This window comes from Rhea pennata, chromosome 18 (assembly GCF_028389875.1).
Source record: "Rhea pennata isolate bPtePen1 chromosome 18, bPtePen1.pri, whole genome shotgun sequence".
Classification (NCBI taxonomy): Eukaryota; Metazoa; Chordata; class Aves; order Rheiformes; family Rheidae; genus Rhea; species Rhea pennata.
The window spans coordinates 14,635,227-14,654,500 of NC_084680.1; the positions used below are offsets into that span (position 1 = coordinate 14,635,227).

The window sequence follows — 19,274 nt, forward strand, 5'->3', positions numbered from 1 at the left end:
CACCAATGGAGTTCAAATGTCAGCAAGTTTGAGGAGGGGTGAGGCGCCGGGGGGTGTGTTCCTCCGCCGCGGCCCCTGCTCTAAACGGCGCGGCTCCTCGGGACGCCGCATGGCACAGCGGCTGCGGAGCGCCGGGGAGCCCCGCCGCCTGCCCGGCCCGGCCCGGCCCCGCCGCTCCGCCCGGCCGGCCCGGCCCGGCCCGGCCCCGGGAGGGCCCGCGCGCAGGGCGTGCGGCGCCGGCGCTCCTCGGCGAGCAGGTGACAACGCGGGCTGCCCTGCGCCGTGTGCGCAGCATGTGCGCGCCTGTGTAGCACGGACTGCCCCCATGGGCAGCGGCGCCGGCTCCTTCCTCTGCCCCCCGTCTCTGGAAGTTCAGGCAGGAAACGCTCCTCATGTCTCCCAGATAAAAATAAAAGCGACTCCCTCCTCCCAGCAGCAGAGTGTCCCAGAGCTCGGCCCGGCGCGGGGCTGAGCGAGCCCCGCCGCCCGGCAGCCCGTCCCCGCCGCCGCGGGAGCCGCCGGGCAGCGCCATCGCCTGCCCCATGGATATTGCAACAGGTCCCGAGTCCTTGGAAAGGTGCTTTACGCGGGGCCAGTCGGACTGCTCAAAGATGCTGGACGGTATTAAAATGGAAGATCACCCTCTGCGCTCGGGTGCGGCCACGTTAGGAGTGTTACTGGGTGAGTTGCTGCTCGTTTCTCGGCTATGCCAAAAGCAAACCTCTGCGCTGCCCGCGCTGCGCGCGGTGCCCGCGGCGGCGCTCCCGGACGGCGCGCGCCGGGCTGCGCTCCTCGCCCGCGCTCCTCGCCCCGCGCAGCCGGCCGGCCGTGCACTTCCCTAACTGGCGTTTGCGGGGCGCGGGCTGGGAAATGGCCGTAAACTCGTGCTGCCGGACCGCGGGGCCGGCGCCGCGCTGCCTCCGCGCCCGGGGCGCTCGGCGGCGCGGGGTCGGCGGGGCGGCGGAGCGGGGCCGGGGGAGGCGGCGGGCCCCGTGCCGCCGCTCACCGCGCTCTTTGACGTTCCCAGGCTCGGACTGCCAGCACCAGGCCGTGTGCGAAGGCTGCCAGCGGCCCATCTCGGATCGCTTTCTGATGAGAGTGAACGAGTCGTCCTGGCACGAAGAGTGTTTGCAGTGCGCGGTGTGTCAACAAGCCCTCACCACCAGCTGCTACTTCCGGGACCGAAAGCTGTACTGCAAACAGGACTACCAACAGTAAGAGCACCTCGGTGCGCCGCCGGCCCCGCTCGGCCCGCGCCCGGCCCGCCCGGGCCGCGCCGCTGCCCCGCTCAGCCGCGCTCCGCTCCGCGCCGCGCCGTGCTGTTCGACTCGGCGCCGCCGGGCTCGGCGCTGCCGGCGCGGCGCTACCGGCGCGGCGCTTCCCGGCCCACTGCCGCCCGGCCCGGCGCTGCTCGGCCCGGCTCTGCCTGGCTTGGCGCCGCCCGGCTCGGCGCTGCCCGACTCGGCCCCCCGGCAGCGGTGTAAGCCCTGTCGGCTCGGTTCGGCTCGGCTCGGCGCTGCCCGGCCCGGAGCTGCCCGGCTCGCCGCCCCCCTCTCCCCCGCCTCCCCCCGGCAGCGGTGTAAGCCCTGTCAGCTCGGTTCGGCTCGGCTCGGCGCTGCCCGGCCCGGAGCTGCCCGGCTCGCCGCCCCCGCCCTCGGCAGCGGTGTAAGCCCCGTCCGCTCTGCTCGGCTCGAGACACGCTGTGAGGCTCGGAGAGCGTTTCTTAACGGGGCGCGTTTGGCAGCTGCCCACTCTGAAAGTGCAAATACTGGAGCCCTCGCGGGAGCGGGGAATCACCCGCGCAGAGCCCCGGCCCGTGGGAGCCGGGCAGCGGCTGCAGCGGCTGCTGAAATTAACGTTGCAGGCACGAGAGCGAAATTGTGTTGAGGGTCGAAACGTCCTTCCAAAATAGCCGGGTGCCCGCCGCCGGGCCGCAGCGCTGGGCTCGCCGGAGCTGGCTGTTGCAGCACCGTCGGGGGCGGCGGCCCGGCCCGCTGGGCCGCGGCTTCCGCGGCGCCGGCGATGCAGCTCGGCCGTGCTGGGGCCGGGCCCGCGGCCCTTGTGCTGGGGGAGCCGCGTCCCGCCGCCGCCGCCTGCAGCCCCGGAGCGGGCTGAAGACAGCGCCGAGGGAGCCGGGCCCGGAGAGCCGCGGCCCCTCGCGCAGCTGCCCGCGCACCCTCCGCGCCCGCGATGCTGCGGCCGACGGGACGGCGGTGCCGTGCGGGCTCGCGGGCTGGGCCCGGCCCGGCCGGCCGCCGTTGGTGCGCGGCCGCGCAGGCTGCCCCCGCGGGCTCGGCGGTGCGGCCGCCTCGGCCGCGCAGCGCTCCCTGGCCGGGGGGGCGCGGAGGGTGCGCGGGCAGCCGCGCATGGGGCCGGGGGGCCCTGCCTAAGGGCCCGGCGCCGGCCGAGCCTCCGCGGCCGCCGGAGCCCGGCGCTACGTCTTTGGCTCCTGGGCCCGGGCGCTCCCGGCGCTTTATTTTATTTACGCTTTATCCCTAAAATGTCAGGCTTTGTCGGGAAAGCAGCCCCCCGCCGCGCCGTGTCCTTGTGCGGAGACAGAGCTCCTGCCCTACGCGGTGTTTGTCCTCCCCTGCAGAAGCCCACTTCATGCTTGTCACCGAAATTGAGGATCCTTTTTGTGCTGGGAGGGGGGCGAACATGGGCACTTCAATCACTAGGACATAATATGGCTCTGCTAGAAGTCTGGCAACAAACAAAGAACAACAACTATTGGTTTGCATCAACTTTTGTCAGGCATTCAGCAGGCTTCCAGAAAGGCCTGAAGTGGCTTAGTGGCAACAATGTGCATTTCATAGCTACAGCATGAAAATCCATCTCCATGGAAACTGGTAGTAAATGCTAACATGACATGCTGAGTATAAATATTGTTAGGGTTATAACTCTTGTATAAGTGGCCTAGATAAATGTCCCTCTGTTTAGGAATTACAACAAAACATGTTATTTCATACTGCAGCCCTGACCAGCATGCTATTAAGGAATCTTCCATGGGCCTGGGTACTTCACATGAAAATAAATGTGAGTACGTCTTCACTGGGTTGCTGCAATCCTGCCGTTGTGGGGGCTGAGGTTTTAACAGTATTTGTATTTTCTCACATAGTCCAGTGTATGGAGTGTTTTCACATACTTCATATTTAACATCTACATAAAATAAATCCCCCTTTAGAAGTTACAGTTGTAGATCAATGAAACTTTTGCTTGAAAAGTACTGCCTGAGATATTTTTGTTATCAAGATATTTTGGTTAATTATGAAAGGATTTAAAATAGTATTTTGGATATCTAAAAAACATTATTTTGAATTGTAAATATTTACGCCTTTTATAAATACATGTACCACCTAAGTAGTCTCTTTAGTTTCTGTAAAATAAAGGAAACCTTGTTCTATCTTAAAAGGCAAGATAATGCCTTTTGCTTTATATAAAAAAATACTTTTCTGACTTAGAATAGAAATGTAACCTCTTAAGGAATTTCCATATTATCAAGGTGTCCAATTGTCTTGGGGGGAAATGGGGTAACCAGGCTGACTAGCAATAAAAAGATATCAACATGTTAGCCTTTGTTGAATCCCAGCACCTAGTGTGACATTACATGGTAACCTGCTGTGTGTGCCCCTAAGGACTGACAGCAGAAGTAGCTCATGGAAAGGGGAGGGAAGGCATGGTAAATCAAAACTTGTTTTCTTTGAAATTTTATTAACCTGGAAGAGAAAACATGTGAAACTAAGCTGACGTTGTTTGTGTTCTTTCCATGTCCACTGTGTTTTAGACTTAGTGAAATATTCCTTTATGATAGCTAATGTATAAAACAGCTATGCATGCATATGCAATGCAGGGGATCAGTTTTATCAGTACGAGTGTGGAGGGAGAAGGAAGCCATGACCAAGTTGTACAAGTCTTTTCCAGCGTGCTAGTACAGCCATCATCCCATACTGTAACGTACCGTGATGTAAAATGCCTGTATGCTAAGTAAGTGTGCTTTGAAATTCAGAGATGAAACAGTTTCAGTACAGAACAAAGACTAGTATCAGTAAAATTAGATGCTTTTTTGTTACTGTGGGTCCAGATTTCTGACCCCCCCCAGAATTTCAGAATATTACTTAAATATCTTAGTTTCTGAAATTTACTTTAAATAATTTTTTTCTGTATGTAGTAATGTAATTTAAAGGTCAGATTTCTCCAGAACTCCCAGGACTATAATCAAGCGCTGTGTGTATATCTTTGGAAAACTGATGTCTCGTCTTTCTAATGAAAGCAAGCTTCTGATGGGTCAGATATCAGACCTTAAACCTTTCACTGGGTCAGGAATGATTACTGCCCATCCTCGGATGAGGGCATTTCACATTAGGGGGAAGGGTGAAAACATTTTTCTATTTTTTTTAATAAAAATGTTGGCTGTTTGAAGGTAGTCCTATGTTTGGAATGTTAGAATAAATCCGGGGGGAGATGAATTAGTGGCCCAAGATCAGTTTGAAGTAGTCAGAGGTGCCTGATAAATGCAGTTTAGCTCGAAAATATCATCGCTATATCAGTGGGACTAGCATTTATGCTATGCATGTATTTTGACTCTCATTATACAAGGCAATTTAACAAATCTTTGTGCAAGAACATACTGATATTTTGACTTAATGCAAAGTATTTATTTTGCTAAAATTATAGGTATTGAGAGTCACAGGTATGGATTGCAAGGAAAAAAAAGAGTTGTGTAACACAACAGCATCAGGAGGCTAAGTCTTGCAAGTTTAACTCAGACAGAGTCTCTTTGACTTTCATGAGGTTTTTGCCAAATTGCAGAATTGGTGCACATTTGGCACCTTACATTTGCACTTCCTTCTTAAAAAAAAAAATTATTTCTGACAACCCTTTTGAATGAATGCTTATCAAAAGCAGGGGGTTTTGCAGTAGTTATTTGTTTAAATGAGTTTATTTACTGTACCACTCTAAACGGTGTTTCCTGGTATAAAACATTAGTAATTACAAATACTACTTTTCTTTCTCATTTATATACTCTTTTTTTTGTGATTGTGCTTTTCTGCTTTGTTTTATCTGACTACTCAGTGTTATATAACCATTTGCCCTAGTTCTTGCTGATATTTAAAGAAATGTGTTGTGAATGATAACTGTTTCAAGTTACGTATTTCATATATAAAAAATACGTATAATTTGTAGCAAGATCTATATGCTTATTGTAGCTTTCCAAATAAAGGCTGTAAAAGAGATCATTTATTCAAGGAATAAGATAGCAAAGAATCATAGTTAATATTTCATAATTTTTCATTAATTGATTTTAAATTTGGCTTAGAGTAAGAAAGAGAAATATTTAGATTTTTGTTAAAAGCTTCAAGATATGTCAGGCATTGTTTTAGCATCATTATTGCATGCTATGAATAATAAGTTTCCATGTATTTCTGGTATTTGTTTATACTCTTCCTGATCTTTGAGCCTTTTCTTGTCAGTGATTGAACTTATTTTTTACATGAAATCAACAAGGAGCAGCATGTATCTAACAAAAAGCAAATAAAATGCTGTGGAGCCTTGTTGCAATATGGAAATTTTAGCCTCTTCAGATTTTGGAAATTCTTTCACATCACTAAAGTACTGACTGACATTTCTCAGTTCAGTTAGGTTTTATACTCAAAACAAAACAAATGCTTCCTATTAGTAAATGTGCGTAATTTTGGTGAATATTTTTTTTTCCAGGGGGAGAGAACAGTTCTGCCGTGAGAGCAGGCTGTGGAATGTAGGCAGAATCGCGGTGCAAGAGGCGACTTGAGCGCTCAGATTCTGCTGCCTGCAGAACAGACCATAGCTCCCTGCTCACAGGAAGCTTCTGTCTGTTTTCAGTTTTACATTTTTTTTTGAACTGAGGAGCATCAGTCTTACAGTTGTGCCTAGCAGTACAATTGCTCATGATCTGAACTGGGTGAAACCTTGCAGAGTGGTGGTGCCCTGTTCCATTTCATTTGCCTTTTTTATTAGACTGGCACTAGTCCTTGTGAATGTGTCATTAGGAAATAGCATAAAACCTGCCTGAAATGCAGAGATGAGGAGTAGCATAAGCACATGCTCAGGACATGGAGTAATGATTAAAGTTATGTCATCCACTAAAAATGCTTTTAAAAGTGTCTGAAATACTCTGGCATTTTTTGCTGAAAATCTACAAAGCCCTGCAATATCAGACATATCAGCCTGATTCAAAATTCTTTGCAAGATGAGGCTTTAACAGCACCTCGAAACAATTCCTAAAGCGGCAGTGTTAAGGAAATGCAACTGTTATTTCGGCGGATGACGTCAGCAGAATAGCCAGCGATCAGGCGGACGGACCCCCCTCGGGTCCCCGCCGTGCCAGCGGGAATTCGTCTCCCGCGGCACGTAGGGACGGTTGCGGAGGAGATAGCTGCGCGAGCTCTGCAACGCGCGGCACCGGCGGAGCCAGCGCGCGCCGAGCTCGGGTAGGCGGTTAGCCTCAGGGAGCGCCAGCAGAGACCTAGGCTGGAAATGTTTTAAGAATTTGAGGAAACCTTTTGATTTTCTGCAAGATTCGTGGTAACCTTCTTGGACAAAATAATTACAATAGTAAAATATAATTTACACCAATCCATGACAGAAAATGATAGGGAGGACCTTTATGCAATGTAGGCAATATGCAATTATATTAATATGAGGATAATTTATAATCCTTGACTACTGACCTTAGAAAGAATAACCAATAAATATGAATTATGTTGAGAAAATATTATTCACTGAAATCTATAAAGAACAGGAACATTTTGTATTCTATTAGGAGACCGTGTTTATTATTTCTTGGCCTAAACTTTTGAACCAGTTGAAAAGCCTACATCACATTTTCTTCTGCTAAAATAATGTATCGTGATATAATGGATGAATTCTAATGTATCTACTTAGACTAATTATATTATTAGTGTATTTCAATTGTAAATATGTATCCCTCTTGCTTGCTTTTTATATGGAGCAGCTTGTAAAACATGATACATTTTAAAAAGCTAACAGCCATTGTAGGCGTGAAAACGGGGGGATGTTTAGTAAAAATTGGGGGCTGCCATAATTCAGTCAGATAGTAGGGAAGAAATGTTCAGCAGAAAAGGGAATATTCTTTATGTAATGCAGCTGTGACTCAAATTGAAATGAAAATTTTAATTTTTCACCCCAGAGGCCGGGGCCTTCCATTGATATAATGAAATACATAATGAAATATAAGAAATGAACCTGCTTGCTGTCCTGCACTGTGAAATGATTATATATGTTATTAGGGGCACAAACACACATCCAGTCGCATGCACATGCACACCCCTCCCATCCCAATACACATACACAAAGAAACTCATAGACTTCTGCTGACATGTTCAGTGGAGTAATTTGGGGGGAAAGAGGATTAGTAAAATATTTTATTTTTTCTCATAATTATTAGACTGAAAAATAGGCAAGTATATTTTGCATCTGATTTGCACAATCCTTGTGCAGTTCTGTTTTCCTGGCAGTTCTGTAAGAATATGGTGTGTGTGTGTGTGTATATATATATATATATATGTATATATATGTATATATAGGTAATATTTCCTGATAATATTAGAAGGTGATTTGCTATTGCTTGGGCTGACTTTGATCATTTCACAAGTTGCATAAAATGCAAACACACAAAAGGGCTGTGAATTTTAAACTCCAGTGAATAACAGAAAAAAATATAATGATATCCTCCATTACAAGTATATTAGATCAAAAGATGTGTTTGCAGAACAACTGGTGTAAACACTTTTCTTCTGACCACTTTTTTTTTCTCTTTTGTATGATATGTCATGTTACTGTTCAAGGGAGGTAAGAAAGCAAGTAAATAAATAAAAGAAACTCTGAAGTGAATTGTACAATAATCTCCAGTAAAGGTAAACAAACCAAGTATTAGTCTTGGATGGTTTAGTGTGGTAGAAAGTTTTTTGGCATGATTTGGGGATGATTGCATTACTCATGAGGCAAAGATTGACTCATAATGAAATGACAGTTTCTTGTTCATTACAAAATATAAAACCCCCACATTTATTCCGAAACAAAGAATAAGATTAGTTATATATAACAATGTGACATGAACCTTGACAGCTAAGTTAGCTGCTAGCCAGACTCTGAAATCAAGAGAGCTATTTTGATTTAGATGAGTGCAATTGAGAACGGAAATTTCCTTTCTTTAACTGAATTGGAAAAATTATATAAAGTGGGCAGGGAGTAATTATTGAATATTGACTTATCAAACTATGTAATTGTAGTATGCTGTATCTAAAACTATTAAGTTAAACTGGTCTTTGTTTGATAAAAGTGTAGTCACATTTTGTAGAAAGCAGAAGTGTTTTCTGAATTAAGTTTTTTTTAAAAAAATAATGGCAAATAAGATTATTTTGCAACAATAGGAGCTGTAACAACATTGATAACATTGAGGGAAAGAAAAAAACCACTACTTTTCTTCATTAGAAACTATGTAAAATTATTTGAATAATTTTATATCTAATTAAGATACATGTTGAAAGTAAAGTTAGAATTCTGACTTCAAGCACATAGAGCATAATAGATGAAAAAATGACAATACTTTAAAGGTAGAACAAGTTGACTTTTGGTTTTAGAAATAATTCTCTTTGGTGTTTATAATCTGCATGCTAATGTAGATCTAAATCTTGCTTGCCTTGTTCGGGCAAATTATTCACTGTTTCTAGATGCTCCTTTAAATTCATCATAAAATTGAGGCAGATCTTCGACGTTGTCTTTTTTTATTATTGTTAATTACTAATCTTACCTTTACTTTAACTTCCTGAACTTGCTTTGGCTAGACTAATATTCCACACATGAAATATTGTTTTACTTTTTGGTATGTCTGAAATTACTTTGAGCGTACCTCGACAAACTTGTCCAATCACTATGACTAATGCAGTCACAGAGATCAGAGCCAGCCATTGGCATCAGAGAGCGTTAGGAAGAGTAAGGGCAAGTTATGGTTGTGAGAGCGGCGTGGGGAGCAGGCGGGGGCTTCCGCTCCTGGAAGTGAACCAGCAGTTCTCAAAACAGCCATTTTGCAATGTAGGTGCTGGCTGTTACTGGACAAATTAATGGTAACAACTATTTTCTCCTTTTCTGTGAACAACACATGCACAGACTATACGTGTTACCGTTGCCATTTATTGGATGTTAAATACGCTGTCGATATACCTTTTAAGTAAAAAGTACCATGTGTGGCAAATTATGCAATTTTAATGCAGATTATGTAGAAGTAAAATGCTTGAAATGAATGTATGAAACATTAGGTGCACAGTGTCTTTAGAAGATAAAACATTCAGATCAGTATGACCTGGGGAACCTAGGATCTGTTTCAACAGCTTTTCAGGATTGAGATGAGAATCTACCAGCCGGCTAAAACCTACCTGCGTGCTTCTTATCGCGATCCTCGCACAAACTTAGGGTATTTTACTCACCTTTCAAAAACTATTTGCCGTGGGCAACTGAACAAGTAGACATTTGCAAGGTTGTATTGCAGTAAAGGAATTGTTACTATGATTAATTTTAGTTTGATATTTTGTTGGTCTTGAAATTGTACAGTGATCTTTAGTATAGATATGGCAGAACTGTTACTGCACAAAATGATTAAATACACTTTAGTATCAACATAACAGAAAAGGAATAACATATTTCTTAGGACTTTTTTGAGAGTCTGTACTCTGACACTTCCATAACAAGGCAACACATTTACAGAGAACTCTTGTCATGGAGGTCATTTACTTTGCTCCAAAGCATATTGTATTTTTTAATATGCGCAAAATTGTTCTCTGCAAATGTTGACGTGAACTTGTGAACATGCAATTCCTATCGACTTCAATGAGAGCCATCCCTGCTCATCAAAGGATAGAATTTGGCTCTTGATTTTACTGCAATCAGTGTATTATTTATAATGTACAAGAGTGCACATGCGCTCTCCCAGTAAGAACTAATGGAATTTATGTACACATGCTGAGGATCAAATCCTCCTAGTAGCTGTTAGAAGTTTACTTTCATGTGTTTGTTCCATGCATAACCTGAATTGGCATTCACTGATTGCAAAAACAAAAAACAAAACCAAACAAATGAGTAAAGGTCTTTCAGTGAGAGTCTAGACGGATGATATTTTTTGTAATTGTAACTCTTATGATAGGTTATTTTTATGATAGCAAGCAAGCAAATTTGAATTTGCAAAAAGAAAATTAATATTCCTTTGAAGCATCTTTTAGTGCATCCAGTGGTTACTCGCTGTTCTTGCAGACTGAGCAAAACGTCGCCGTCCTTGTATGTCAGCGAGAAGGCGCGTTTGGTGCGAGGCGTGTGCGTGACCGCCAGCGGTGCGACGTGGCCCAGCGCGGCTCCCGGGCTGGCTCCGGGCAGCGGGGCGCTGCTGCCCGCCCACCTGCCCGCCCGCCCGCGGCAGCGCTGGCTCCCCGACCCGCAGGCTGCAGCGCGGCTCCTGCCAAAACTCGTTAGCGAGGAGGGTTACCCTTCTCATTAGCATCCCCTCCACAGAACAGTGGTTTTCAGCCTGTGGGATCCTATCCTTTGACATAATCAGCTCGCCTGCAGCTAGCATTTTTCTGTCACTTGATGCAGTCTGTTCCTGCAGCTCCCCATTGGAAGCAGCTTCTGTGATTTCTAGCTCCCTCTCTTGTGTCACAATTTTAATCCAATTTTATGGGGGGGGGTTGTGTGTTTGCTGAGGTTTCTTTAGATAATGCACGTGGAGGAAGGCAAATACTTAATTTTATGTTGTACAAGGAAACAGGTTTATTAGAAATCACAGTAAAGCAACGTTGGATATGGTGAAACTAAGTGAATCAGAAAAGACAGGAAACCCAAAACAAAACAAATGAAACGACCACAGCAGAGGCAACTACCTTCAGTTTGGGGAAAACTTTGGTACAGTAAAGTACAGCTGTGCGTGACAGAGTGGCCACAGCCTTATCCACAGCTATTCGGGTTCTTCTGCGAACATTTCTCTGCAGTCAGTGACCTATGTTAAGCTCATCCAACAGCTCTTGATTATCGCGTTACTTGTTCAGTGCCCTCAGTGCTGCGGCGGAGCTTGGCCAGGCAGCGGCTGGTGAATCTCGCTGGAGGTTTCCCCAGCTCGTGGCCGCGGAGGTGAGGCTGGGAGCCGCGGGAGGCCCAGGAGGCCAGGGAGCAGGGAGCAGCCTCGCGGGCAGGGACGGCTGCGGCTGCGGCTGCCCAGGGTCCTGCCGCCGCCGCAGCCCATTTCCACCAGGTTTGCTCCCGCCGGCAGCTGGGGACGGGGATCACCCACTGCCTCCTCCTCGCCAGCCCCATGACGTGGTCGGCGTGTCGGTAGCGTGCGGGAGCCGTGCGGGATCCGTGCGGGATCCGTGCGGGATCCGTGCGGGAGCCAGCGGAAGCCAGAGGCCAGCTCTTCCGCGACCTGGCAGGCGAGTGGGGCTGGCGTGGGGCAGCGAGACCGGTGCTCGCCGTGGGATGTGCTCTCACGGGTAGCTGTGGGGATGGGTCTGCCCGGTCCGTAGGAGGTGTGTGTTCCTGACTCTCCACGAAGGAAGAGGTGATTCCTGCCCCTGCACCCCCGGTGCCTTAGCAGACTTGGTTTGCCGACGGAGCTGGCTCTCCATGAAGATTTGTGTGCACATGCAGGCTTGAGTCAGGACTATCTTTAACAACTTTAGCAAGCGATCTCCAGCTGCCCAGTGCGCAGCGAATTCCCCCTGAGGTTAGCAGCACATTCCTTATATAGCAGTCACCAGCCTAGGAAACCCTCCCCGCGCCGGCCACGCCGCTGCCAGCTCATTGGCCCCGGTTAGGGCCTGAGCCGGCAAATCCTCGCTCACACGGCTCCCATGAGTGATGCCATTGAAGCCAGTTTCCCTGGCATGCTGTGGCTTGCGGTGTCATGCAAGGTCAATTTGCTTGCAAGATAGTGAACATCTAGAGAGAACTCCGTGGAGCTGTTCTCTGCGTGTGCAGGGACAGGGCTCCTCACGGGCCGAACCGCCCAAAACACAAGTTGCAATTTAGCATGTTGAGTTGTCTTTTCAGTTGGATCCTGTCATGGGCTTCATCTGGTGGCAGTAAAGCTGCACATGTGGAGCCCTACCCCGTGGGTCAGTTCCCACTCGCGCTGAGCCAACAAGGAGCACGGGATGGGGCCCTGTGGAGCGCTGGTACCTGCAGGCAGGTGTCTGAAATCCTTTTCCTTCATTACACCTTGTGAAGCAAACAAGCACGTGCTGCTCATGCTGCAACGGCTCTGTGGTCCTTCGGGAGCCGCTTGGTTCGCTGTGCTTGTGACTGCCCTGGGGAAATACAGGTATTTTATTTTCACTCCTTCACAGTCAGCTTCTTATACTTAGTAATTAGAGTCCAGAGTGGAGAAAGAAGAGGGAGAAAGAGAGAGAGAGAGAGAAAAAAAAAGAAAGAAGGAAAGAAAGAAAAGAAAGGAAGAGAGCAAAATCTTCCTCTGTGCAGAGGTTGGTGCAAAGCCAGTGTGTCCGAAGTCCCATGCACCAGTTTTGTGTGCTGCATGTAAATCTCTTGAAATCTTAGAAGAAAAAATCTGGAGTGATTCTGTTGTTATTAGTTTCATTGCATGTCAAAGTCTGTTCTTTATTACATGCAAACAGGAGACCCAGCAATCAGGAGAATATATGCCTTTTCATATTTTTAATGATTTTTTTTTAGCTTTTGCATTTTGATTCTTAAACTCTCTACTTTGTAACAGTAATAGAAAGCGATTAAGGAAGGCTCGGTGAGAGGCAGCAAACGAGAGCAGACAAAGAGGGAGAAAGCCCCCAAACCATCCTGCGCGCAGAATTTGCATGTGCTGCTGGGCAGGCAGAAGTGCGGGAGCTCCAGGGCTTGCGTCGGGGCCACTGTCCCACGGGGAAGCGCATGCGGTGGAGCGTGGCCGGCTGCTGCCGCCTTCGCGGGGTGGGAGAGTCGGAAGGACGGCCGAGGGCTGGCAGAGCGCCCGTTCGCCCGCGTCCCCTGAGGCCGGGAAAGCCACAGCCCCCCGCGCTCCTAGGTGTCGCTTTGCCCTGGGGACTGTGTACTCTCTGAAGGATTCACTTGTGAAGTCCGGATGCTTCCTTGCTTTTATTTACACATGTATATAAGGAATTGTTTACTCGTTACTGCATTTATCAGCATTTTCCTGGCCTGCAAGGCTGTCCTTTGAACGTTGTGAATGGGTGGCAGTAGCACTGTGGTGGCCACGTGCTGCTGTGCTGATTCTGGTGCTGGCATGAGCACTGATGTTTGCACCATGTCCTGTGTGTGTATTATGGTTTGTCAGTGTGTTTGTAAAAAGCACAGCAGCACTTGGGGTTTTTTTACAAAAGGGAGGCAAAGACGGGAGCATTTGTAGTACAAAAGACAGGTTATTATTTAAAGCAATGTATGAAACATTGCAAAATTACAGATGAAGTAAAATGACTTGAGGGAATAAGCGGACCATGACGTGTCACAAGGAGGGTGTTGCTGCTTGGTGTCATGGCTTCGAGCCTGGTCGGAGCACGCAATGAGCGGCGATGCAGCTCAGAGGAGGGGAAAGCTTTGCAGGTCATAGGTAGTCCACTAACGAGGCGTGCAAGGCGTTGCACCGCAGCTCTTCCTCCATGGCCCCGCACCCAGGCGGCAGCGGCCGCCGCCCTTGCGTGGCGGTGCAGCTCCGACGAGCCCGGTGCTGCCGCGGCCTCGCTGCCCACACCAGTTCCCAGCATGGTTTTGTGGGTGTGGAATAAATGAGCCTCAATGGCGCCTGCATTAATTTCACGTGGGAGCATCCCCAGAGATCCCAGGGCAACTACCTGGGGAGGAGCCCTGGCCGGCTCGGCTGCCGCCCTGCCTGGCTCTCCTTCCCCACGCAGCTGAGACCGTCCGCGGGACGGGGGACGAGGACTGTCTTGCTGGAGGCAGCGCTGGCTCCCGCGGCTGCCCTGGAGCCGGGCGGCCGTCCCACGCAGCGGCATCAGCAGCGCCGCAGCTGCTGTGTCCCTGCGCCGACGCTGGCCGGCAGTAAGGCTGCAGAGCGAGCCCTCGGCAGGCTGCTGTCTTCATTTCCTGCGTGTCCTGCGAATGCTGGTCGTCTGGCGTAATTGAAGCCTGTTCCATTTGTGGCTTTTTTTTTTTTTTTTTTTTTTTTACTTAAAAATTCAGCTCATATTTTGGCATGGGTTTGTCTGAGAACAGAGCGGATATATTCAATGAAAAGAGCTATAACGTTCAATTTGTTGGATGCCACAATTAAACCTCAGCTTATTCACCCACCATTTGAAAGCCAGTTGCGAGTTGTCACTCAAGCAGGAAGACACATAAACAAGGGCAGTACCTAGCCCGGATCCTAACAATGTGATTTTCATCGCCCCACTAGTCTTTGGGGAGTCTTCAGCTTCCATCTGGAAGTACCTTCAACCCTTTCCAGCTACGGATCTTGAAATAACTAGAACAGAGAGAAAACCAAAATTACACGGAGTTTATTGCCATTTCAGAAGCAAAAGAGTTTGAAAAAGTTTATTCAGGAAGCCAGGGGAAGTTAAGTGGGAGACATTTGCCATTTCATCAGTCTGTTGGTGATAGCCATTCATGTCATAAATGGCTTGTGTCATTTGATGCCAAAAATAACACCGTTTTCCTCCCCAAAGGCCTATAGAGTTTTTTTGCAATAAATGTTTATTTGTTAATAATATACTTTAAACAGCCCAGTCTTGACCTCAAGTCTCCAAAAGAATCCATCTTCTCTCTGAAAAATTCTACAAAGTTTGTGTAATTTTTTCTGGGAAGGTGTAATTGATGGGGCAGTGAAGGGTAGTGTGTTTGCTTTAACTACTGCAGCTGCGTGGATTAACTGTTTATAAGGGCCTACTGTGCTTTGAATGGCTACTTTTTTAAATTTCAAGGGGTAGTTGACAGCACTTCCTAATGGCTTCTTGGATTTGAGTAAGTTTGATAAGTAAAAATAATTTTTTGTGTTTTGCTCACCCATTGTTCTCTTCTCATTGCTGTTTGGAAGTCTCTTACGCTCTGGTTTGTAACAGTTCTGCCTCACTGATGAGCCTGGTAGGTGCATCCTGGCAGAGGGCGATGACTAGTACAGCTGCCCGAGCCAAGAGCTGAGCTTGGGTCTAATTTTGTTCCATGTGTTGTGCTGATTTCAGAAGAAATTCAGTGGAAATTTGGATTTGCAGCAGGTAACCTGTAAGCAAATATTTTTTACTGTTTTTCTCAACAGTAGTGATGGGAGTCTCCAGAGTCGAACACAGAACCTGCAGGTTTAGAGCATATTTCTTGGGTGTGATTAAATATTTGAAAACGTAATAAAGGTTTTGTAAACATGTATAATACAGAAAGTGTTGTTTTGAGAGAAAATAGTAATTCAGGTAAATTAACTGGAATTTTTCTCAAAAAGAAATATGAAAAATAAAGTTTATAGAGTAACTTAAAATGTTCTGAAATTGTATTCTTGAAGCTGGAGTTTGATTTCCACTGGTAAAGCATGTGTGGACTGTTAAGGGATGTGGGATCAGCAACATGGTAATCTAATGATTGTCCTTTCACTGAGTTACCAACTACTGATGATTTAACCCATCTAAAACCATATATATCAACTGTTCTGCTATCAGCCAGTCTGCTCTTCCTCTCTTATGATATTGTATCCACATTTTTATTAAGCAAGTAGATTAGAACACTTGTCAGTACTTCTTATTAGTCCTTACATGATAATGTGTTTATTTTCAATAACTTTTAAAGATTTGTTTTCTCTAAGAAAATCTGAGTTAAGGGAAAGAGTTACACATTTTATTTCTTAAAACATTTCAGCTTTTTTAAACTGGTAGTTTGTTCACAGTCAGATAGGCACTTGGGTAAAATATGGAACAGTATGTGCAAAATGAATGGAATTCATTTTTTCTTTAAACATTTCACATTTGTGGAGCTAAGTTATTTGGATAATGTGTGCACTCAGGTACTTGGTGTAAAACTTACTTTAGTGGAACTCCATGCCACTAAATGGCACTAGTAGTTTACTCAGAATACATGTTTGTAACTTATTAATTGCAGCAGTTATGATGATTTAAAAAATACATATTTTGGGAAGCATAGCTGCTAGCTTGGGCTGTGATCCTGCGTTAACATGGTGGTTGATTTTACTCACCTTAGCAAGTCTCTTCAGTAGCTATTTTCAAGGTAACAGTACCAGTAACAGTAGCTGGAGCGCTGGGGGCCTTAGGGAAACGAAACTGCAGGGCAGATGCTAATTCACTCCCCTGGGGCGTTTTCTGGGACAGTCTCAGCCACTGTCACCTGAGCAGCTCCTCTCTGTTAATGACAGAGGCTTGGCTACTTTTATGTCCATTCTGATTTCTGCAGGACAGATTTTTTGATCTTAAATTCAGCCTTTGTTGGATCCATCCTCTAGAAACAAGACTGAATCCAAACATTCTTTCCCAAAGTGAAAATATTTGGGAATATAGATTTAAAAGTTTTCACAGCTTCCTGCCAGTCTGTTGCTTCTGGCATCGCTGGGGCATCGCTGCCGCCCCACGGTGGCCGATCCCGCGTGGACAGAGCCGTCCTCGGTGCCGCGGGCGTCTCGGGGTGCCAACGGCAGCAAGCGGAGCCCATCGCCCCGGCTTGCCCGTGCCAATCTATGTTCGGGCTCGAGAATTGAGGGAGGACGGTGCACAGAGGCTGACCAGCCGCCTCGCCTGGGGGCCTGGCCGAGGCCGTGCCGCTGCTCCGCGTGGGCGCGTGTAGACGTGCTCCGGCTGGGCACGCGAGTGTTTGTGCACGTGTGTGTGTCTGTGCCTGTGTGCGTGTGCGCACGTGTGTGCGGGGCGCTTGCTGCGGCACCCTGCGCCCGCAAGCACAGCGTCCTGCTGGAGGACGTCCCGGGCACCGGTGCAAGGCTGCTCTTGCCTGGGTGTCCGTGTCCGCCGACACGCTCCTCTGCCTGGGGCGCAGCCTGGTGCCAACCTCGCTCCCTCCTTCCCAAGCCTCCGCGGCGTGGGAGCCGCGCGCTCCCCGGGGCTCCCGCGGTCGCCCGGCCGCATCCCGCTGGAGCCAGGGGTCGTGCCGCCTCCCCGGGCACCGCAGCGGGAAGCGGGCGCTGCAGAGCCGCCGGCTCCGGGCAGGTTTCTCTCTGTTCGCTCCAAGGCAGCGTGCGGCAGATCCTGCCGTCAGCGTCAGCGGCCCTTTTGTGAAACGGAAAAGAAACAAACCTGAAATTAGCCGGAAGTGAAACAATCACATTTGTGGGGCTAATATGGATTTGCTCCCTTAACAGGATATTAAAAATCCCCCCTTTGTTTGTTACACAGGGACTGAGCTTGGCAATTTTTTCGTCTTTTTGTCAGGTTACTTATGCATTAAAACAACTGACATAACATTTAACTTTATCCTTGTGCATGACAACGCCTGCTAATTAATTCAGTAACTCTTTTGACCCTCTGTTTAAAAGATCACAAGTGACTCTTTTTCTGCACAGATGCAACTGTCCTTCAGCATCTAAGTCATTTATTCATTATGAGCATAGGCACGGTTTGGACAGCTTGCATCTTTGTGCCGTTATGCTGCTGTAATAGCTAACGTTAACAAAGTTAAAAGGACAAATGAACAAGAGAAAGAAAAGAAAAGCAAAGGAGCAATTAAATGTAACTTTTCATCATGAAAAGGATTTTGCTGGTTTATTTTCTAATAAGATTATGTCACCAACACAAGTACCTAGAAGCCCCTGATTGACAGCCTCCTGTACTTTTATCAGGCAGTGTGACACTAAACCTCGGGGCCTTTTGTCCGATGGAGAGAGCTCACGGAAACTTGCCATCCTAATCCCCTTATTCATGTCAAGCACAGAAAAGAAGTCCTGATCAGATGGCACCTTACAACAGTGTCACCTCCACCCCCTGGGAGCTGGATGAACATGGGACATCTCCCGCTTTGTTCGTGGTCCGCACTTTGCTCTGCTAGAGCAGAAAGCTGCTCCCTACTGTATGCACATGCCCGCTCCTGAGTGCTGGAAGCTGTGGGTTTTGTATATTTTTGCACGGCTGTAAATAACTTGCATTTGCTGTCCTACTTCCATCCAGGGGAAGCTGACTATGTGGTGCGGAGAAATCCCAGGGAGGGGATCGAAGGATTCGTAGGTTAACTGCTTTTGTTTGATATTTTTTTTGGTTTTATTTCCCTAAAGAAAATAAGATTTTTTTAAAGCAGATATTTTCTTTTACTTCATGTCTATTACTCTATGTAGTGAGATGCATAACTATTTTTTTTCAAAGCTTCCATCCATAAAGTGGAACAAGTGAAACTAAAACCGTTTTTGCGGAAGCATAGGATCACCATGAAGTGCAAAATATTGTTGTTGTTCAGTGGTAATTATTAATGGGTTTAATATTTTCCGAAGCTCAGAACAAAACTTTAGGTAGTCCTCAAAGACTGGATACCTATAGAATTAGCTCTTAAGTGTTGTAGAAGTCAACCATTCATCCCAATAGTTGGTATTATAGTTTCATAGCTCCAGCCCTTTCTTAGTTGCAGGAATTCCTTTGTGCGTATCCCTGCAGTAACCTATTTCAACTAGCGGTTCCCTGCGGTGCTTTATTTACTTGTCCAACTGTTTGGAAGTCTGTTAGTCTAAAGATCAGATGCTCTGAAACAAATCTTATTACTTTAACCAGCCCTGCAAATTCTTCTTTCTCCATTTTTATTGACTTCTCTTCAGCTAGAACTAATACACATGCAGCAGGTGGGCAAGTATGTCTCTCAAAGTTTAGCCTCTCAGATTTAACATGAGAAACTATAAATCTTTTTATTTTTCTTGGAAAATGTGGGAAACCACAGGTATTTGAAGAGTTGCCTCCTCAGTGGATTTGTGAAGTTTATACTGGTTGCTCTGATTTTCGGAACAGAAGCCTGGACAATTGTGAAAGAATGCTCTGTTCTGGGAGATAGACTAATTATTTTTTTCTCATGCTAATATTTTTTCAAGCTGTAATCAAAAACAAGGGAAGGGGAACATTTTAAGATTTTTTTCCTTTTATCCAGGCTGGCATTATTGGTGGCAATATTGCCTAAAACTTCCTCAAAGTAATTTTCAGCAAGCTAACTTAATCGGCTCTACTCACCAGTCCTAGTTTCAGAAGGTGTGTTCAGCTCCTCTGTATTTTTCATTTTTATGCATTTTTCTTCTAGTAATTTTCATGTTAGAAGTCAGTGCTAATTAAATG

The 19,274-nt window shown here is 46.9% G+C and overlaps 1 protein-coding gene across 2 annotated transcripts in view; it reads left to right on the plus strand.

The window, feature by feature from the left end:
* Window positions 1-542: 542 nt before the first annotated feature.
* LMX1B (LIM homeobox transcription factor 1 beta) overlaps window positions 543-19,274 on the plus strand; it is a 90,142-nt gene continuing 71,410 nt past the window's right edge. For both annotated transcript variants that reach the window (XM_062591004.1, XM_062591005.1), the window contains exons 1-2: window positions 543-681; window positions 1,028-1,214. In XM_062591004.1, the coding sequence (XP_062446988.1) occupies window positions 543-681; window positions 1,028-1,214 (326 nt within the window). The remainder of the gene's footprint in view (window positions 682-1,027; window positions 1,215-19,274) is intronic.